Source organism: Perna viridis, chromosome 11 (genome assembly GCF_037379345.1).
Source record: "Perna viridis isolate PV_CMFRI_1.1 ecotype Kerala chromosome 11, ASM3737934v1, whole genome shotgun sequence".
In the NCBI taxonomy this organism is placed as follows: Eukaryota; Metazoa; Mollusca; class Bivalvia; order Mytilida; family Mytilidae; genus Perna; species Perna viridis.
The window spans coordinates 35,835,674-35,859,563 of NC_142455.1; the positions used below are offsets into that span (position 1 = coordinate 35,835,674).

The 23,890-nt window shown below is 32.1% G+C and overlaps 1 protein-coding gene across 2 annotated transcripts; it reads left to right on the top strand.

Moving 5' to 3' along the window:
- Nucleotides 1-946: 946 nt before the first annotated feature.
- On the top strand, nt 947-23,061 carry LOC148603912 (splicing factor 3B subunit 1-like). Of its 2 annotated transcripts, XM_088551287.1 has the most exons (20): nt 947-990; nt 4,955-5,133; nt 5,493-5,582; nt 5,932-6,049; nt 8,418-8,491; nt 9,634-10,051; nt 10,338-10,795; nt 11,108-11,308; nt 11,912-12,013; nt 12,448-12,714; nt 13,175-13,445; nt 14,317-14,462; nt 15,371-15,517; nt 16,183-16,530; nt 17,792-17,974; nt 18,503-18,681; nt 19,958-20,143; nt 20,892-21,164; nt 21,591-21,807; nt 22,164-23,061. In XM_088551287.1, the coding sequence occupies exons 1-20, from the start codon at nt 969-971 to the stop codon at nt 22,320-22,322; spliced, it is 4,038 nt and encodes a 1,345-aa protein (XP_088407413.1). In that variant the 5' UTR covers nt 947-968; the 3' UTR covers nt 22,323-23,061. The 2 variants fall into 2 exon arrangements, with proteins under 2 accessions (XP_088407413.1, XP_088407414.1); XM_088551288.1 differs by lacking the exons at nt 947-990; nt 4,955-5,133; nt 5,493-5,582; nt 5,932-6,049 and adding an exon at nt 7,798-7,937.
- The last annotated feature ends 829 nt before the right edge of the window (nt 23,062-23,890 follow it).

Here is a 23,890-nt window from a genome sequence, read left to right on the forward strand (position 1 = left end):
ATAAATTTGTAGTGATATTTATATGTAAACCTCTATTTTTGTATAAAATTATAATTATAATCTTATGTACATATAGTCTAATTACTGAAAATTTATTTAAAAATTCCGTGGATAAAAAGAATTTTATTTGCAATGTTGGGAGCCAAAAAAATTGTTCAATTATCTTTAAAAATGAAAAGTTATGATGCTTTAAAGCTGATACCCTATGCCACTCAATGAATTGTTTGCCAACTAAAACCAAACCACATGTAAGTGATGACATCACGAAGAACTCTCCTATAGTTTGAGTAAACTAGGAAACCTTACAATGTATTATTCATTTATATTGTAGAATTTGAACTATTGCCCTTTCATGCCTTTAGTTTGACATTTTTGTGGTGAAGGTAACACAAAGAAATTACAGAAAATACAAGAAAGAGCGCCATTAAAGGTTCATCTACAGCGGCTCAGACAGTTCCTATGAAATTCTACCTGAAAAATTACCTTCACTAAGATTCAGAAGGATGCGTTTTATGGCATTAGAAATCTAATAAGACAATCAACAAAAAGACTCCTACATACTTACAAGAGTTAATAACTATAAAAGACAATTCTTACTATACTCTTTAAGAAACAACAATACTGCTATTTTACCGTGAGCTAACACAACAAGTTAAGGACTACATTCAGTGAGATATGGAAAGGTTAAACCATGTAATGAGCTTCCAAATAAATTTCGGGAGGAAATGAGTTTATCATGTTCTTTGTGCATTTAGACACTGGTTTTTCGTGGGTTTCATGAAATCATTCACCGAGAATTTCAAATGGTACGAATACTCACGGGCCTTGCTAAATAGTTCAATGAATTATGTGGAAGCAAGACGCAAGAAATTTGTCGCATTTAAAATCGTTTCAGTATTATTAGATACCAAAAATTAAATCTGATAAATCTACCTTTTATCAATCGACCTCAGTGCGATGAATATAAAATGGCTGCCACAACAAGAGAAGGTTTGGATTTACAAAATAGCTTTTAAATTAAATCAGTGATGCTGATAGATTAATCGATATTATATATGACAATACCTATGAATAGTCGGATAAAAATATCGTGTAATACAAGTATATGGTTTTTGAAAAGCCCCATATTATCAATGTTTACTGCTTGCATGTCGCTAGTTAAAAATAATGGCAACATACATGTAAATAAAAAACCGACGTCTGTTGTACCTTTATTTTTAATGAATTGCCCATAGCATGCACTTTTCTGTATAATTTAGCAAATTGTAGGTGTCACTTACCAAACATATTTAGCTAATGTAAATTATGTCTTACTCTTACTTTCACTTACCTGCGAAACGTAGCTCTAACGATTTTATTTTGTATTTTCTTAACGTTAGAGTCTAGATCGCAAAATCAAAAAAAAAAAAAAAAGATCAAGAGCTACGATTTCGCAGCTAACTTTCACTTACGGCAATGTCAATAGACAATTTTATTTGCACAAACACATTTACTGTAAATGGTTATGGCATGAACAAAAACAGAACAATGTAATATACATTATATATAAAATTTATGACCATGGTGCGACAGTGGTATAAATCTGATCAAAACAGATTAATCTATAGTTGTAACTTTATATATTGATATAATTTCTGTTAAAATAAATTGATCTTCAATTCCAACATTCATTCATGAATTTGATAGTTATTTTTAGTATTTCTATAGAGCTACTGTTTAATATATACGCTATGACTCTTGGTGTGAGGTGAGGTTTTGATGAAGAAATTAAATTATAGTTGTCCAATTTCGTTCTGTATTGATTGCTTTGTCGTGTGTAGTGGGTGCACACCAAGAAGAAATGATATTCATCCTCTATATTCCTACTATCACATGATTACAAGTACGTTTTTTCTCTCTCTGTTTTTGTACCAACCCTTTTCTATTTCTAGTGCATGTGCACTCAAACAAAATTTACTGATATAGATCTTTCTATTTTAGATTTACATAAATCAGTATATGGAGGTCTTTTAGACAGAATAAATATTTTACAGAAAAATGACAGTTTTTCACTCATAGCTAGTGAGCCCACTAATTTTGCTTAAACTGATTGTGTAGTTTTTGTTTGATTCTTTTGATATAAAATTGAAGATTATTAAGTTGTAAGTTAAGATGACAGATTCCTAATTTATTTAGTATATTTTTTACATCTGACATCCACAAATTGTTGTTTTTAACTTCTCTGAACATTTCATATTTTTTACATCTGACATCCACAAGTTGTGGTTTTTAACTTCTCTGAACATTTCATAGACTAGTGTATCAGGGGAGTTGAGGATATGGTTTAAAAATTTAATCGTATTCAATTTAACTTTTAGATGAAGAGATGTTCTGTTCAGTTCTGCTAAGCATGCAATGTTTGTAGTTTTATTATTTACTCCATGGATTTCTTTTATGAATTTCAAATGTAAGTGTTCATATGGGTCAGAGTCACTGAAAGTTTTTCCAGCTCTCCAGACCTCACTTCCATGAAGAATAACAGGTATTACCAAAGTGTCAAATAACTTTTCAAGTAACTTACGAGGAACATCTATAGATATGACATTTTTTATTTTAAGCCAGGCCTTTCTTCCCTTCTCCATTAGGTTATTTTTTGATAGATTCAAATTATCATTGTAGTTAAATGTAATGCCCATGTAGCACTAAGATTTTACTGTTTCTAGCATATTTTCATCAATACTGAAGTTGTTGAGAAAACTTTTTCCATTTGAATTGAATATTATTATTTTCCATTTTTTTGTGTTTACTTCGAGTTTCCATGAAATGTAAAAATCATTATGAATGTTAAGTGCATTTTGCAGGCCTTTTTCTGTTTCTGACAGCAGAATAATATCATCTGCATACATCAGTGATGTAATTTTTAAAATACCAATTAATATTTGTTCAGTGTTCCCATTTTTAAGCTGATCAAAAATACCATTTATAAACAGATTAAAAGGGGTTAGACTGAGGACATCACCTTGTTTAACTCCACAACTGGAGGGAAAATATTGACTTAAACAGTTTGGGAATTTCATTCGACATTTTGTGTTTTGATAATAGAATAAATGATATTAAAAGTTTTATTCGGGACTTTATGTTTTGATAATATATAGAAGAGGCCCTCTCCCCAAACCGTGTCAAACGCCTTTTTAAAGTCTGTAAAGGTGACAAAGACTTTCTTTTTTTTTGTGACTGGTCTTGATGGGATGCTTGTTTCAGGGAGGAATTTTTTGGCGCTTTTAGTGGAATTCTGCTATTTCAAATCTGAATTTTTCTGTTACGATTCTTTTTTTACTGTATGTTTTTTTCCAATTTTGCCAATTTCTGCTTTGTTTTTAGATCTCGTAAATTCATCCCTGTAATGTTTAAATTGGTACAATAACCACACACTAAACATTATTTCATTCATTGTATTAATATGAGGAAGGCATTGGCCTTAATTGCGAGCAAGGTCTGAAGCAAAAGTTTCAGGTTCCCTTTTCAACAAATTAGGTTTCATCATGGATCCGAAAACGGTAAAAAATGCCGGTCATTGACAGACAAATTTTGCATATGACCGACGACAATTTTTTAATATTTGACATAAAAAAATTGTCAACCCTTATAAATTAGTTGGCGTGGTTTTATTAGTGTATAAACATCCTGTCTACCAGTCTCCTCATTGTTTATTGGAAATTAATTGACAGGCGTGTCTCAATTTTTGCCGATGTGCAGCCACCTATGACTGTGATTTACCTGTAACTGATTAGTTGATTGCATAACTGAATTAACGGTACACATGCAGCCCCATTGCATATATGAATTAATTAAAGTAACTTGGAGAATTTTCATACATTTATTAATTAAGAAAAAAGATTAACAAGTCCACCATTTTCCCGCTGATCTTTCAGAGGTAACGAAAGCACATGGAACTGAAACTACGAATCAGTCGTACATGTAGTTTGTAATTATTTTAAATTTGTTGATTAAATCGTTATAACACAGAAGTCAACATACCATTTAAATCAATATACAAAATGTGTTAGCGATTTTCTTATATAAATAATCAACATTTTTTTTTCTTCACTCGGAAGTTTTCGGCTATTTGCCTCTGTGATGAAAAAGTCCGAGAGATACAATGTTTGGTTTACATGTTGGAACATCCACGTGTGGTCGAAACTCAAACTCGTTGACTCGCTTTGATATTTTGTAAAATACAGAGTATGTGATGAAATGACATACTTTCCAATATTTATCTTAAAATAACTACATACAAACGTTTTTTTTTTAAAGTTTATTTTCAAGCTGAGCATGTAAAAGACAAAAATGTCCAGCATGGGCTGTCAAAATTTCAGGACCCTTAGGCTTCATGTCATTTATCTTTTTGCAAAGTTTTCTTGGAATTTTTCATTAGTTATTTAAATAATTAGTTACAAGATTAAAATGTATCTATATATCATTATATAGAGTCTGCCAAAAAAATACTTTAAACATCTTCATTATTACTGGTTTTTGAATGCAATTTGATGTAGGGATGGAGAAGGTATATTAAAAAAAATTATCCTGGAAATTTTTATTTCTTATTTTTTGTTTTTATCGTGAAAAAAATGGAAGTCTTGGATAAGTTATTATCATGTATTTCATTCTTATCATGGGCCTTAAAATTTAAATTACCTCTTAGTCCCTCCTGATAATAATTCAACTCGATATTTTATTGGAAAAACGACATACATTTTTAATACAGTAATCATATGGTTGCTTTCTTTTGGTCACATTAGACTGTTGTTTTAGGAGATTTTACATTTGGATATTGATACTGTATGTGACACCTAGTTAAAAGTTTTGATGCAATTTTTACTACGGAAGGAAAGTGGAGTTGTTATTATTTGCCACCAGCTGTGCTCAAGAAAATATCTGAATCCATTGTTGAAAAAAAACATGATTTCTTTTTCAGAGATAGAAGAACAAGTGCGACATTTACAAAATAAGAAAAAGAAGCTGACAGAAGAAGAGGATGTTGAAGTCAACAAAGTAGGATTAGGGGCTGAAGGTCACTATGATACAGATATTTACAGTGCTAGTGGAAAGTTTGAAGGATATGTCACATCTATTGCTCCTAATGAAGAATTGGATGTAAGTACATTGTATGTTAAATGTGTATTAGGACAATATCAAGAGTGAAAACAGTATTTCATCAATAAAATTGGGATTGAACAGAATTCAGTATAAAATTTATTCAGTAATAGGTTTGAAAGAATGCTTTAAAGGCAGGATAAATAAATATTTATATGAATAACCAATAAAAACATTTCAATGATTAATGATACATACTGGGAAACTATCGTCAGGAGAAACAGCTTTATTTCGGAGGTACACATACTTCAAGGCAAACGATATCACTGCTCAAGTAATAAATTGTATGTCCAGCTTGGTAGAAAAAAATAAACAAATGAAAATATTAGATTTAAAAAAAAATCATTTATATGTTACAGGATGATGATGATATTGGGGCAGGTTACCAGAAGAGAGGGTCATCGTATACAGCACCGCTCAATTTTCTAAATGACACTGCTAATGACAAGGTGAAAAACAGAGTGGATATTCAGATTTATATTCAAATTGTTTAAAAAATTTGTAAATTTTATTATCGAGATTCAAGAATTATAATAATAAAACTTTCGATACGATATTATAAATTATACATTTTGCACGATCCCTTTATAAACTTATAATCACATTCTGATATACTACTCATCACTTCCCCTAGTTTATATGCTTTGCTGAACAGGAAATGAAAAAAAGAAACATTATAGAATGTGATTTTAGCACTGAGTGTGGAAGAGGTGTCAAAACTGAAGTAGGAACTATACACTCTACACATGAGATTGCATTAGGCATTGAATGATAATTATTTGTTTTATTATTTTACAGGACTATGATCCTATGGCTGAGCACAGAGCTCCAAAGATTGCTGAGCGAGAGGGAGAATATCGAGCTAGAATGAGACAGAGAATTATCTCCCCTCCCAGATACGATCCTTTTGCTGATGGTTGGTATCTTTCTTTTGTTTTCTGTTAACCTTAATAATACTACTTAAGAATTGAACTCTTTCAAACAATAACTGTAGGGATATATGTACCATTAATTAAAAAAAAAATCGGGAAATTTTGAAACTGAAAAATAATATTTATATGGGTTTTGCAGAATTTTGTGGTATAATTCTCTGGAGTTAAAGTTTGAAATTGTTCTTCATTAAATTGTTGGGATTTGTTTTTAAATGTAATTCAGATCCAATCATATCTCAAAAATATGTTGCTAAAATGGTTTGTAACAGTATGTTTGAACTGTGATTTTTTCACTTTATGAGATTTTTTCGTTGTGTTTAAATTTTGATGACATGTCTACCAAGAGTTTTCAGAGTAACAGCCACAAATACTACTATTTAGACAAAAAACATTGAGGAAACAAAATTTTAACAGCCCCTGTTAGGATGAGATCTGCCTACTTCGTCACATTTTAAGCTTTGTAAAGTATTTTTCAAAATAGTTGATTTTTATGGCTTAGTAAAATGTTGATCAATGGATTCCAATTATTTGATTGGTTAAAGAAATATTATCAATGATTTGTGGTTTCCATTTGAAACATTGAAATTTACTAATGACATGTTATTGTCATGTGATTACATTCTGAATAATCTAATAGGTAAGACAGGTTTTGTTTTATTTTGATATTTTTAAATATTTTTGGGGGATACTATGTGTACTGCATTGCATCACGCTATGATAGAAACTTTAAGTTGATCTGATTAAACAACCTTATTAGCAATTGAAGTACTTCATTTTCATACATTTCCTTTGGTCAGCCTTTGGCAACCTTGTTTTTTTACAAGTTTCTCACTTCTTATTTATAATGAAATTTTATAAGCTTTGAGTAGTTTTTTGGTCTTCCTTAGTAACTATGGATATAAAACTAGACTTGCTTTCATTGTTGGTGATACAGGTAACTAACTTAAGGGAAAAATTTTGTTTTTGTTTCCATTTAAACTTAAAATTCGACTTATTGATTCTTAGTATTGTTTATTTGGCAGTAAATGTAAAGAACATCTCCCTTTATGACAGTAAATGTAAAGAGCATCTCCCTGTATGGCAGTAAATGTAAAGAATATCTCCCTTAATTTCTTTCGTTACATATTCATCTGGAAAAATTACACAGCGGGAAGATTTATTACTTTTCATTTCATTTCTGGTTAAATTATGTATTTTTTGGGTAGGGGGTGTAGGTACAGAATAGAATTTTTATGAAATGTTGTGTACAAATCAGAGAATCAGTTTAAGAATGAAAAGATGAGAGATGAAGAAGAATGAATGGTTATGAGAATGCATGCACATAAGATATTTGCTTATTTATACACAAATCACAGTGGAAAAGATTTTAATATTAGTTATCTTTCCTTTCTAGCGACCAGAGGTTCTGTGGAGAGGACTGAAACAGAAACACATCTTAAAATGAGGTGGTTTACCTCAAGTTCAACATCAATTTTACCTTAAACCTTTATGGCTTTATCCCCAAGCACTTATCTTTAAATGTTTAAACATTTGATAGTTTGTGACTAGTGTTTAGGAATAAGAGCTATTGTACTTAAGTTTAGCAGCTTGAATGTCTAACACACAAAGTTTTCGAGTCTTTTATTTTTCTCTTTTGGCGTAATGATGAAGGTAACAAACTTCAGGTATAAAATATAATCAGTAGAAATTTTTTTATTTTTATATCTTGGAAAAATTGTGATAAGAGAATTACATGATAAACAACAAATAAGACCCCTCTGAATGTGTGTCTACATAGTGTGATAGAAAAAGATTTACTATATTAATATGAGACTAATTTTAGGATTATTGGATGCAGGTTATTGATGGTGAAATGAGAAGATACACGGAAGCGTACGTATGAATAATGGTCAAATGGTAAAAATAGGCACAACTAATGCTGGAATGGTGACTAGATGCTTCATTTTAGCAACTGTCAGATATGGACATATGAAAGTACTATCTATTTTGGATACTGTAATTAATGGGTATGAACTGAGGTAGTGATGCAAAAATAACTTATTATTGACCTGTTTGGACATCCCTATGATCTCACTGGTGTTTGTGTGATCATTCCAGCATTAGAACAGTTCACAACTTTCCACAACATCATTGGAGTAATCAAGTGTTTTCTGTACTTTTTTTCCTTGTGAAGAGAATGTACTTTAGATTCATTTCTAAATAGGTGGTTGTGAACTGTTCAAGTTGTCATAGGATTTGTTTTGAGTAAAATGTTAAAATTTCATCTTTATTTATTGATTGAAGTCTCATTCTTGTACTTATTTTCTGTATGTCACGGCCGTGTGTCGTGACATTTTTTCTTTATATTTTCAGGCGGGAAAACACCAGACATCAATGCCAGAACATTCTCCAAGGTCATGGTCAGTCAGCAACTGGACAGAGAAAAGGTTAATATCACTAGTGAAATGTACTTAGTGTTTATACAAGCATGTTTGTTTGTTTGTTGGGGTTTAACGTCCGAGCAGCAATGTTTCAGCTATATTCAGACGATTTTATGCAAGCATAAAATATAAAAAAGCACACATCCTTTTTTACTCTAAACATTATGGGCCATATATTTATATTGTAAAGTTCAGATAATAATATGACCAGTATAAAAATTACTCGTACAGGTTTTGAAAACTTCTGATTATTGTATGGCAAATTAATGTAAACCTGCAAAAAGCTGTGGTTAAAAGATGTCTGGCATTTTACATAGAAACTAAACATTGATTCTTAAAAAGTCTAGGACATAATCCCCTATCTTATAATAAGCATAATGTTAATGTAAAAATATTTTTGTTTTGTTTTTTTGTTTGGTTGGTTTTTTTTGTGTGTATTTTTAAAAATTTTTCTTTTGTTGTGACAGTTCCTTTTATATTGGTACTGCATTTTATTTGTGTTTGTCTTTTTTTGTGTAATTTTTAATGCTATTTGGTGTATATGGGAAGTTTTTGTTTGAATTAAAATGGTTCAATTTCTGTGTATTTTTTTCAAGGGTTTACTCATTTTATATTCGATGTTATATTTCTTATTATCAGAATCATTTGAAATTTCATCAATGAAATAAGAAAAGCTGCCAGTAATACACTTTTTAAAAAGAAAATAAAATGACTGTTTTTAGATATATTTTTAAAGAATGTATATTCAACAACTGTTATCATTTTATTGATAAAATATTGTCTTAAAAAGAAACGAAAAGTTAAAATGTAAACAATTTAGAAATTAAATTTCAAATTTTGCACTTCCAGTACTAATAGAAATATTCTTCATAATTGATTAAATAATTTCTCACGGGGGGAGGCTTTTTTCCTGATCCCCTTAACTTGAAGTGTTTTATTTATTTCGTTGTGATTGCTGTAAGATACCATAAGGTTAAGGAGCAATGATTCTGCTAATATTTGTCTAGGTACCTTGATCTTCATGATTTGTATAATATACTGTAGAAGTTTACAACGTTTAATTAAAATGATACATTATGATTTGAAGTAGTTGTTGTGATTCTAGTCACTATAATTTAATGACATGATTTTTATTTTTATTTTTTCAGAAACTTTTGGAGAAACAGATGCAAGAAAAAGCCAAGGATGGAAGTCTAAAGCCTGTAAATGGTTCACAACCAGATGCTTCAGCACAGAAGGTTCAAGCTGCTGCTGCTGCTGCTGAGAAGAAAAAACGTAGATGGGATCTGTCTGCTGAAGATACACCTCAAACCAAAAAGGCTAAAAGTGGATGGGAAGAAGCTGTTACACCCTCTAACACTCGCTGGGACGAAACACCTGGCAGACAGAAAGGGTCTGAGACTCCTGGGGCTACACCTGGACAAAGTACAAGACAGTGGGACTCTACACCAAGTCACCTGACACCTGGGGCCACCACACCTGGACGTGGAGAAAGTACACCTGGTCATCAGGCCACACCTAGTGCAAGAAGAAATAGATGGGATGAAACTCCAAGGACTGAAAGAGGTAAGTTGGTGAAATAGGTGGGATGAAACACCATCGACTGAAAGAGGTAAGTTGTCATTAACATGAAAAAGCCTTTATTAGAATTAAGAATTTTGTTTTGCAAAATAAAGAGGAAAAAGGGTTTATATTGCATTGGTAAAAATGATAATTGCTGCAATTGAAGTATTGCATTATTTTATAAATAAATATTATGTTTACAGAAAGAGCTGTTGTTACTGTAGGTTTGTTTACTTATACATAAATATACGTGAACACTGAATCAGCTGATGTTGATATCTTTTTCCAGAAACTCCGGGTCATGGTAGTGGATGGGCAGAAACTCCAAAAACAGATAGAGGTGGTGACCTCATCCAGGATACCCCCACTCCAGGTGCCAGCAAGAGACGTTCTAGATGGGATGAAACTCCAGGTGCAACACCAAGTGGTGCAGCTTCTGGAAGTGCAACACCTAGTGGACAGACACCTGGTGGATTAACACCAAGTATGACACCAGGGGGGACAACTCCAGGTGGATCAACACCAAGTGGTTTTACCCCCGGTGGACAAACACCAGCTGGGTTTACACCTAGTGGTACTACTCCTGTTGGACCCAAGGCTATGGCCATGGCCACACCTTCTCCCAATCAGCTGATGTCAATGACACCAGAACAGTTACAGGCCTATACATGGCAGAGAGAACTGGATGAGAGAAATAGACCAATCACTGATGATGAGCTGGATGCCATTCTTCCACCTGGTTATAAGGTAATTTACAATGGAAAACCCAATAGGATGATTATATATGACCAAAACGAACTGATCTTAAACACTTTGCTAGGGTTTTATTAGATGAACATATTTGTACCAAAGCAGTGTGTAGAGGTATTAGTAAAAGTTTATGAATCTTTCAATATGACAAGAATAACAGACTCAATTCCATTGAAGTAGAAATAGATTTTTCAGAATGTTGATAAAACATTGAACCTAACAACACAGCATTCTGTAACTTCAGTAAAGTAATTGATGATCTGTATAATATGTATTCTGTCATAATATTCAGAAATTGTCTATTTGCAGGTTTTAACTCCACCAGCTGGTTATATTCCTGTCAGAACCCCAGCCAGACGTTTGTTAGCCACACCCACACCTATAGCAGGTACTCCAACAGGTTTCCGTATACAGACACCAGACAACAAAGTCCAAGTTGTAGATATGCAGCCCAAAGGCAATCTGCCCATGATGAAACCTGATGACATGCAGTACTTTGACAAGTTATTAGTAAGTGTTTATTGTCTTCAACCATTATTTAACTATTTGAAAAAGAGATGACTAAAATAACTGTTGATATATTTTTAGTGGCATACTTAATTGCACAGAAAAAGAAATCTAATATGATGAACAATCCCATTCATATTAAGAATCATAAAATTTTGTTATTGAGTGAAAAAAAAAATAGAATGCTATTATCTGAAGAGCTTCCAATTATAGTTGGTGTAATCATTTTTTCATATATGCTTTAATAAAAAATGAATGGATAATGACATGATATAGTCTTTAATACAAATCTAGCTTGCATTAAATAAGCAGTTTACCAGAAATTTTGACAGATTAAGAATACCATATAGAGAGTAATTTTCCTGGGTGAAAAATGTTGGTATTTGCCCTATGAAATGGGGTATTAAATTTTTGTGGTCTTTTGTTTTAGCATCTTCAGATTTAATGGAATTAAAATATACGTAAAAATATCTGGACTTCAATTTGGGAAGCATTTATATTCATAATTCCTCAAACTGCAAGTATAGTGAAAATTGGGACCTCACAGAAATTTCCTGCCCTACAGTATACTGAATGACAATAAATTTGGTATGTTTGTATATATAGGTTGATGTTGATGAAGAAGCATTGAGTGCTGAGGAACAGAAAGAAAGAAAGATCATGAAGCTTCTCCTGAAGATAAAGAACGGAACTCCTCCTATGAGAAAGGTAATGGACTTCATTATATACATGTAGCTCATGTTAGATGTATGTAAAATTGAACTGTTTTGATGTCCCAGGCCTTCTTGTTTTAATTTTGTAACCCCTTCAAACAAAGTTTTTTTGATATATATAGGCATTGGGCATTTATCCATATTTAGATGTGAATGAAGAAATTAAACTATTTTAGAGGACTCCAAAGAGAGATAATCTATCATAAAAGTTTTACATTGAACTTTGGATGCTGGGGTATTCTCAGGGGTATTCTCTTTGTGAGCTTTAGCTTGAGCCATAACAAATAACAATTTATAAGTATCTAAGAAGAAATAATAGGAAATCCTGTTTATTTCATTGTTCTTTTTTAAGAAAATAAGTTGATGTAATTAAGAATAATGAATATTCATCCTAATTGTTCCCTGTATTCAGATATTTTTTTATTTCAGGCTGCACTACGACAAATTACTGACAAAGCAAGAGAATTTGGAGCAGGTCCTCTTTTTAACCAAATTCTCCCCTTACTTATGTCCCCAACCCTTGAGGACCAGGAGAGACATTTGTTGGTAAAAGTCATTGACAGAATACTGTACAAACTTGATGATTTGGTACGACCGTATGTCCATAAGATTCTTGTTGTTATAGAACCTTTGTTGATTGATGAAGACTACTATGCCAGAGTGGAAGGCAGAGAAATCATCTCTAATTTAGCAAAGGTAAGGATACATGTATATCTTGGTGATTTGTAAATGAATCTAAGCTGTGACCTTAGAATCACAGAGGGTATGATTTCAGTCTGACAGGTTCTATATTAAAGTCGAAATATGGAAAAACATGAGCTGCAGACAGGGCGTCCCAAGTCTACTAAGATCTAGTGATTTATCTGTGGATAAGGCCTTTTTTAATTGTTAATTTCCTCGTACAGGTTATGCCTGCCTAAAATAGAAATTAAATATGGAACCAGAATAATGGGATAAGGACTTACACCTTTGCAGGCCAATTAATAAATTTTGTTCAATTAAATATACAAACGATTATGCTACACATTTGTCTTATATCTTAACTTCAAACATGGAGTTGTTAAAAATGCTCTTTAATATTTATGATAAGATTTTGCTTATCTTTTGCCCTTGTTTATAAAATGAATTTAAACAAAAATGGATTGTATACTTTCAGGCTGCTGGTTTGGCCACTATGATTTCCACAATGAGACCTGATATTGACAATATGGATGAATATGTCCGTAACACAACTGCTCGAGCCTTTGCTGTGGTAGCCTCAGCCCTCGGTATCCCCTCCCTACTGCCTTTCTTGAAGGCTGTGTGTAAGAGTAAGAAGAGTTGGCAGGCTAGACATACTGGTATAAAGATTGTACAACAGATAGCCATATTGATGGGTTGTGCTATACTGCCTCATCTGAAGAATCTGGTGGAAATTATTGAGCATGGTAAAATTTCTAGCTAACATAAGTTGTTCATTTTCTATTTTTGTGTTATTTTGAACAGAAAAAAAAAACATTGCGGTGTGCTAGAAACACATTGCAAAGTAAAAAAAAACATAAAGAAAGTGTTGCAAGTGAAGAATTGTGAAGTCCTGAGAGATCCTTTTTTTTTTAATAAAATGCTTGGTAAGTTATCCATTTCAGATGACGAGCACATACACACATGTAAATACAGCTTTATTTACCTTCTTAAACAAGTACTTATTTTGCCATATTAACTATGTCTTTGTAAGAATCAGGCAAAATAAGAAAAAGCAGAAACCTGCATGTAAAAACTCAATTATCTGAAAATATTATTCCACTCAAAGATGATTTCACTATTTGAAAAGACCACTCTGTGATTTCTGTATGACTGGATTTGGTGAGAAATTTTTCAATAGAATGTTAGAAAAATGAGGTTTTTGACAGAGTAATCTGCCCTTGAAATGTTCATTTTCTGTGCATTTCAATGAAATTATAACTCAGTTTACTAAAGTGATAGGGAAAATCTATTTTTTTTCCTTGATTCTGATGGTGCAAATACTGTTAAAGTGTCATTGTTCGTGGGGTACTAATTTTCATGGTTTTCTTGGGTTTGATAAACTTTGAAATTTAGTTCCTAACAAAAAGGAAATTTCCCATGCATTTGTATGATGTAGTTTTCAAATCCATGAAAATTCAAGAATTTATGAACTTAAGGTTTTTCACTAAAAGTGGTACCCATGAATTTAAGTTCTTTCACTGTAGTCACATTAAACTCTCAAAATTGTGTTTTTTATATGATGTTTCACCCACTGCCTGATTCTTATAGAGCCTGACATTGTATGTATTATTGCAGGTTTAGTAGATGAACAACAGAAGGTACGTACCATCACAGCTTTAGCTCTGGCTGCCTTGGCAGAAGCTGCTACTCCCTATGGTATTGAATCCTTTGACAGTGTACTCAAACCTTTGTGGAAGGGTATCAGACAACATAGAGGAAAGGTTAGTAATTAGATACTTGCAATTGCACATTAGTTAAATTAGAATATTGTTGAGAAAAAGACCCATGTTTCCAAAATTAAGCAATCAGTTTTATTGTTCAACCAAAAGGACTCATATTAAACTGACTGCCATTAACTGCCAAGATTTAAGGAGTGTGTGGAGCTTGTTACTTTCATGAGTTAATTCTTCAAGGGTTTTCAGCATATATTGTTATTCTGAAATAAATTTTCATTTTTGGCAGATTTATATTCCAAATCGAATGAAGTTAAATGTCGCATTGGCGAGAGAAAGTCTAATAGTGAAACTACCAAATTTATTTCACATGTTATTCATCAAAACATCTTACACAGGGAACGATTAATAATTTACTGCTCTATATATGAGAAAGCCACTTAAATTTCTTTCCAAGTTGTAGTTCCAATGATGGATACTAGTGATTTTGTTAGGTACTATTAACAGTATTTTGAGGGACTTGCTGCTTTCTTGGAGGTCAATAGGTTATTCTGAAAGTACTATTGTACATGGGGTATTTTCGTGGAGATTACTATTGATGTTTATTCTGAAAACCTCAAAACCACACATTCAAGAATCATACATGAAAATTAGTATCCAGGAATTAAAGTAGTTTCACAGTACCTTATTCCTTGATGGATGCTTAATTTGCTAAATACTACATGTATATGTAGATCTGTATCAATTTTAGGTTTAAGATGCTTTCTTGAAAGCCATTGGTTACCTTATTCCCTTGATGGATGCAGAATATAGTAATTACAAAATGTATTTATGGATCTGTATCTTTTTTTAGGGTTTAGCTGCTTTCTTGAAGGCCATTGGTTACCTTATTCCTTTGATGGATGCTGAATATGCTAATTACTACATGTATTTATAGATTTGTATCTTTTTTTTAGGGTTTAGCTGCTTTCTTGAAGGCTATTGGTTACCTTATTCCTTTGATGGATGCTGAATATGCTAATTACTATACCAGAGAAGTCATGTTGATCCTGATCAGAGAGTTCCAGTCTCCTGATGAAGAAATGAAGAAAATTGTATTGAAGGTTGGTCATTTGATTTCGTATGTCTGTAATCCATTTTAAAATTCTTTGGTTCTTGTCCAACTCTTTCATTCTTGTCCATTTTGTTGCTCTCTGTTAGAATATGGTGAATTTAGTGTCCAATTTTATATTCCCCTTTTTTCCTTTCACTTCTAAACAGCTAGAGAGTTCCAAAGTTTTTTTTTATATAAATAGTTAACTTTTATAAATGTGCTGTATATTTCTTCTTGTATTTTATTTTGCATGTGTACATTTATGAATATATCTTTATAGTCTCTCATAATTCTTAATAGAATAGCACTTGTTTACTGCTTTTCATACTTTTATGTCTTTTATTGTTGACTTTTAAGCATAAGTATGTTGTCTAAATTGTGGTAATGTATATGTTGTACAACTGGTGAGACTTTAATAAAATATTGAATCTGAATCTAAAACACAGCATTTTGAAATTAAAATGAATCAAAATTTGTTTAGATATATGTAGCATGTAAATGATATTGTCCTTGAGGCTAATCTAGAATATCTTTATAAACAAACTACTTTAAACAAACCTCCATAGCTCATACCAAGTTAGATCATGTTTTGAATAGGCCTCACATCAAATGTACATTTGCCAAATATTTTCATGTCTTATTAAAATGTAAAGAAAATTTATAACTATATGATAGGTAGTAAAACAATGTTGTGCCACTGATGGTGTAGAGCCTCAGTACATCAAGGAAGAAATTCTACCTCCATTCTTCAAACATTTCTGGAACCAGAGAATGGCACTGGATAGAAGAAACTACAGACAACTTGTGGACACTACAGTAGAAATAGCCAACAAGGTTGGAGCTGCAGAAATCGTAGGACGTGTCGTGGATGACCTGAAAGATGAGGCTGAACAGTATCGTAAGATGGTAATGGAGACAATTGAGAAGATTATGGCTAACCTTGGAGCTGCAGACATTGACTCGCGTCTTGAGGAACAGTTAATTGATGGTATCTTGTATGCCTTCCAGGAACAGACAACTGAGGTTTGGTTATAACATTGTATTGTCTCCTATAACTGTGTTGTCAGCACAATGGTATACCCAGTGGATCCAGTTTCATGAATCATTTCAACCTGAGAAGTTCTTCTAATCTGTCTTTTACTTATATACATATACATACATTTACAAATGAGATTGCTAGAAAAGGAAGATTTGAAGAACATCTTATGTGAAATATTGATGAAATCTGACCCTAATCTTATGATTTTATTTTTTTAATCACATCCACTAAGTTGTTGGCATTTAAGATAAAGAAAATTATGCCATTCATGTAGTTAGTGAGATAAGCTGCCATTAGCTTTAGAATGTTACTGCAAGATATGACTTTTTAAGGTTATGAGAAACATTTAAACATTGATCTGTTGAATTGAGATTGTGGATCATGGTAATGTTTGATCTTTTTCATTGTGATGAACAGTATAGTTTTCTTATGGTATTACTTTAAAAATCTCTATTTTTTTTATTGAATTTATTTTGCCTGTAATTTTGTATAGTAATAGTAGTAACAAACCCAAAACTGAAAATTAAAAGAATAGTAGAAAATATGAAAGAATTGCCTGTTTAAGAAAAAATGAAAATATTTCATGGTTATTCATATGATATTCCAAAACTGCATGCTTTTTCTTTTGCTTACAGGTTGACTTTGTACCAGTCAGCTTTTTCCGTGTTATTAATAAATTTATTCGTGAAAGATATCAAAGTGACATTTTTAACGTACAAAAAATGTGGACTAGCAGTAGAAATATTTATTTCAAGTTTAAGAATGGAGAAATAAGGAGTGTTATAAAATATAGGTCACTGTACCAAACATCTGATGGATTTCATTTGATATTAAGACACAATGACAAACTTGATTCATAGTATTTATTCACTTGAAGAAAGATTTATTAGAAATATTATAAGAGATAACAAGATGACAAATTTTCATATTCATGAAGCAAGTCATAGCATCAAGTATACGGGACAAGCCCTATGTCAGTTATTCAGGGATGATTTTTTCTACTTTTTAGCTGAATTCCGCTATTTTAAATTCAGTTTTTTACTGTTATGATTCTTTTTTTTTTTATTGTATATTTACTTCCGATTTTGCCAATTTCAACTTCGTTTGTGGACCTCGTAAAATCATCCCAGAGTTATTGAATGTAGTTATGTATCTGTTTCGTATAATGTAGTGATTTTTGTACATACATTGTATTAATATGAATAAAGGTATTAACCCAATATTTTATCACTTTCTGATCAACAGGATGTGGTGATGTTGAATGGCTTTGGTACTGTGGTAAATGCCCTGGGAAAGCGCGTAAAACCATATCTCCCGCAGATCTGTGGTACAATTTTGTGGCGTCTCAACAACAAATCAGCCAAAGTACGACAGCAGGCAGCTGATCTTATCTCTAGAATTGCTATTGTGATGAAGACATGTCAAGAGGTAAGATAAATGTAAATAGCCTGGCTCAGTAAACTCATGGTATTGTGTTTGCCATGGTTGCCAGCAGTTGTGAGTTCATCCTTGTTGAGAAGAACTAAAGACTATAAAAAGTCACTTGCTTCTCTGCCAAGCACATGGCCTACATGATATAGAGTGATTACTAGTAGGTATGGATAATAATCTACCTTAGTGTTAAACTACAACTAATCAATCAGTTGATTGTAAATACTTTCATGAAAAGCTTGTTTAGGTATAGACTTGAGAACTCAATAGAAAATGTCTACTCTGTTGGTGGAAGGCAGTGTATTAGTTATTGGACAACTCTAATACTAATGCACAGATCTAGAAATTACATCTTTTCATATAAGTGTTCAAGTTTGTTTAAGTGTTGTCTTTCATGACTGTGTCCCTTTTGCTGAAACACTGTAATTATATGTAACTTTACAAATTTAAATGCTGCTTGTTATTTTTATGTTTGTAACTACTAATAAATATGACTCCAATTAGTGAATTATTATTTATTTTCAGGAAAGATTGATGGGACATTTGGGTGTGGTATTGTATGAGTACTTGGGAGAAGAATATCCAGAAGTACTGGGTAGTATCCTGGGAGCTCTCAAGTCTATTGTTAATGTTATTGGTATGACCAAAATGACACCTCCTATTAAAGATCTGTTGCCAAGATTGACTCCTATCCTCAAAAACAGGTAATTTATTTTAGTCCTATATACTTCTGTATTCTGTTACTAGTCCCGCTCTTAACAGAAATATATGTTCTTAATTCTTATACCCCTCCTTGGAAGGATAGGGGGTGTACTGTTTTACCCTTGTCCATATTTCCATGTTTCTGTGTGTCCGTGTTTCCGTAATCCTTTTTTCCGTCACAGTTTTCTTAAGAACTACTCATCACGGTGGCTTGAAATTTTCACAGATTCTTCCTGTAGGTATGCCATACAGTGGGAAACATTTTTGTTTACTGAGGACTATTTTTGACATGTTTAAAAGATTGAATTTTCTTCACATTTTTCTCAGCAGCTACTCATCACAGGGTCTTGATATTTTATTAAATGTTATACATGTAGGTATGCCATATGGTGGTATACATTTTCAGTATAATTTGACAGCAACTTCCTGTTTACCACAGACTTTGGTTATTTTTGACATATTTTGAAAGATGAAATTTTCATATCATTTTTCTCATCAACAATTCATCACAGCATCTCGATATTTTAACACATTCTTCCTATAGTATGCCATTTTCGTAAAAATTCCAAAACTTCCTGTTTACTTAGGACTTTGTTTATGTTCCTAATATCATATCAAAAGCGAGGGTATCACTAGTGAGCCATCGCTTACAGATTTCTTGTTATATCAGTAAGTTCTTTCATTCAGAAAAAAATGACTGGAAACTGATCATGTGGTATCTGCAATCTAGGTAACCTATTGCGTGACAACAATTATGGCAACTGGTCACATAGAAAGCATCTAGGCATGGGATCACAATTTAAACCACTTATCATGTTGCCACAATTTAGGCAATCTTGTATTTATTGTTTACAAGTTTCTTTCTTGCTAAAGTAAGACGAAATACTGTAAATATATTAATGTTTACCAATTTTGCCGAATTCTGTCAAGTGAATATATTTTGGGATATAAAAAATGATAAGCCTTGTATAGTATTCAAAATCTATTTCACAGCTACTTTTTTTTCAAGCTTTTATGACGTGAAAGTGGTGAAAATTAGAAAATCACAAAAATTGATACAGTGACTAAGTTTTGTTGTAAGTTAAAAGATTAACTGGTAATTTCTTGTGTATACTGTCCAGTTATAATGTTTGTTAAGTTATCAGGTATTAATGATCTAAGACATTTAGAAAATGATGTTTTAGTTACTGAAATTTTACATCCTATTTATTTCTAGCATTTGGTGTATGATTGCTTACAAAAAGTGTGTCTTGCTAAAAAGTTGATTTCTATTTGCAGACATGAGAAAGTACAAGAAAACTGTATAGATCTTGTGGGGAGAATAGCAGACAGGGGAGCAGAATATGTCTCAGCTAGGGAATGGATGAGAATCTGTTTTGAGTTATTAGAACTACTCAAGGCTCACAAGAAAGCTATCAGAAGAGCCACAGTCAATACATTTGGTTACATTGCCAAGGCGATCGGGTAAATCTTTCTATTTAGAATTTGATTCAGTATTGTGAAACTTAGTGCTATTCACCTGTAAAGGAATAACAAAATTGACATAGAAAAGCATGAAAAATATTTGTTAAGTTTTTGGTTGACATAATAACCTCTTGTAGAAAGTACTTGATTATATGCACTGTTAGAGAAAAGTAATAGAATTAACAGAAAATGGTATGCATTGAAAACTGATTCAATATCTACATGTATGTATTTACCACCAAAGAATGAATATACAATACAAAAGTGAAAAATAATAATACAGTTACTATGTATAAGAACCTCACACTTCAGAAAACAGAAACTTACTTTTACTTACTGTGAATATATAATTGTTTGTTGGGTACCAATTTTCATGGATTTCGTGGGTAAGGTATAATACGAAATTTGATTCCCAACAAAAAGAAATATTTACTTTTAATTGTATGACAGGATCCTTAAAACCACGAATTGAAGAATCCACCAACTTGTGTTTTTCCCCTTAACCAGGAAAATTGATACCAACGAATAAAGAAGCTTTCATAGTATTAAATCTTACACTGTTCTAAGATTTTTGAAAATTCTTCAGGAAAATAACATGCACACAATGTAAGTCTACTTGCCAAAAGTTAGAGGACCGTAATAAATAAGTTTTCCCACACTGAAATTGCACCTTCTCAGCTAACAGGTAAGTGGAAATGTAGAACATAGAATTCTTTATGAAATTTGATTTCTTTTTTTTTCTTTCTAGTCCCCATGATGTATTAGCAACTCTACTGAACAATCTCAAAGTACAGGAACGACAGAATCGTGTGTGTACAACTGTCGCTATCGCTATTGTAGCAGAAACTTGTTCCCCATTTACTGTTATCCCAGCTCTAATGAATGAATATCGTGTACCTGAACTCAATGTACAAAATGGTGTGTTAAAATCGTTATCTTTTATGTTTGAATATATCGGAGAAATGGGCAAGGATTATATATATGCTGTGGCCCCATTGTTGGAAGATGCTCTTATGGATAGGTAAGAATTTTTTACAGAGATTTATCTCAGTTCTTTTTCTGACTCCATAATGACAGGTGTGTTGAATTATAAATAAACAGCTGCACATCACATGTTGGGTTTAAAGTTTGAGAATTATAGTTAAAAACTTGAGAAAGTAATAAAAAAAAAAAAACAACTAAAAAAAGTATGTAAACAGTTTTTATTTTGTGGTATGTAACATGTCTACATCATGCTGATTGTACAACATAGAATTTTCCATATTTGCTGATAACAACAACCTTTTGTTAATAATATTTAAGTGTAACCTGTATTACACGTTAACCTTTAACCTTTGATTTAACCTGTATGACACGTTAACCTTTAACTCCTGATTCTTTTGTCTTATTCCAGTAAAATTAGTAGCTAAATTAAATATTGAGTAAATCAGCACTATTACTATTACAGAGATTTGGTACACAGACAGACGACAATGTCTACCATACAACATATGGCCCTAGGTGTGTTTGGTTTTGGATGTGAAGATGCCCTTGTACATTTATTGAACTATGTTTGGCCTAACATATTTGAAACATCACCTCATGTTGTTCAAGCTTTCATGGGAGCCATAGAGGGATTTAGAGTTGGTATGGGAGCTTCAAAAATACTACAGTATACTTTACAGGTAAGTGGCTATTACACTATGCTGTGGTAAGCTAGAAATGGCTGCCTAGCTGAATCTATCTTAAAAATAAAGATGTTTTTAGAAATTTTGAAAATACTTCTTATAATACATGTATATATACACACAAAAAAAACTACTAGATATCGGCTTGAAAAAGGTTTATACTCCATTTATAACAAATGATAATTTAATGTATGTTATGTTTTTATTATGTCTTACTTGAGCAAGTTTTACAGTTATTAGCAATATCAAATTAAAAATGTAAGATATAGTAAGATTTGAGTAATTCTTGATGTAAGTCAGTGATTGTTTGTTTTCTCGTCACAATATTTAGTACTTTTATCTTTTGTTGTCAGGGTTTGTTTCATCCAGCCAGAAAGGTACGAGATGTATATTGGAAGGTCTATAATACAGTTTACATTGGCGCCCAGGACAGTATGATACCTGCCTATCCCAGAATACCCAACGATGTTAAAAACAGTTACCTGAGATATGAATTGGATTATGTCTTGTAGTTGACATTGTCTGTTTACAAGGACATGTTATTGACTTGTCATGAAAAAATAAATAATGGGGACAGAATATTGGAAAATAATTTTTCCATTTCAATGTAAAATGAATCAGGTATCGAGGACATCATTGATTTGTATTTTTTTTAAGTTTTCTATGGGATTTAAGATAGTGGTTTTACAATGTACATGTATATACAAGTACCAGGTTGTTTGTGTACTTATTTCTATTGATAACTTTTTTTTTAAATACTCCAATTATGATAAAAGCAGATTTTGAATTACTGATGCATATTAATGCTTTATAGGAATAGTTTTTCCAAAAAAAAAATTGAAATACCTGATACTTAAGCACAAAAACCTTAGTGAAAACACTACTAAAAGTTCATGTCACTTATTTAATGTATTTCTCATATCATCTTTGAAACATTATTGCAATAGTTTTGACCTAATTAAAAAAGTTCAGATTAGGTTTACATGTTCATGTTTGAAATTTTCCTATTTTATTGTCTCTGTCCATTAACTCTCACCATTTATACATGTCCCCATCAATAATGTTGTTCGAACTCATGTTTTACCAAAACTTCTGTGTAAAGATCATGGTATACATGGTATTTTTAAATCTGAATAGATTCAACAATATCCTGTTCATAGACCTGTTTTCTGTTTGGCACTCTGATGTCTTATGTATTTTCATCTGAAGTTGTAAACATTTAGACATCATCAATAAAAATATATAAAATAAGTTATGTCTTCACACTGTAGAGTTAGTTCTCTGTAAACTAAACAGGACCAGAGAGCAACAATTGCTCCCAAGTCATTAAAACCCACAAGTGGGGGTAGAGTGTATAGTTATAGGGTGACTGTCCTTCCTTCAGTGTTTTGCTGGATTGTACATGATAGGTACTTGAAACAACACAAAAATATGTACCCTTTGAATATTATATTTGATGCGGTATCTGTAGAAAATACCAGTAAAAATGATCTGCGAAACTAGGGAGACCACAATGTAAAATCCCAGTACTGTTAGGAAAGCAATAACATTATAATGAAGCCTAACATATCTTTAAAATTTTAAAGCTTACCTGTAAGATTTTTTTGGTGATGTCTGGGTCTCTTTGAGTTGAGATTTAGCTTAAAAGTCAAAAAGTTGAATCCTCAAAAGGTAAAAAGGTACATACATGTACATGTATCTCAAATGTGTTCAGAAATATTGTGCGTAGTCCCAGAAATAGCTGCTGAAAGGTACACAATATATACCAAGCTACCTTTAAACTCTTTTCTTTAGGAAAAAGTAATCCAGGGAACCAAGGTAACAGCAGAAATCTAAAGCATATATTCCAAGAATAAAGATCTAGTTTATACAGGGGAAATAGATACATCAAAGAACATGAAATGACCAAAAAGAAACAAGTACAATGAATTGACAGTAAATGAGCAACTCCTGACTCCATTAAAAACTAGGAGCATGCAACAGTTGAGTAGGTGTCCTCTGCATTCATGGAAACACCTGCTGAGTTTCTTGTAAAATGTTGTGGGTTGATGAAAGGTGCCATGGTGTACAAATTGGTTCT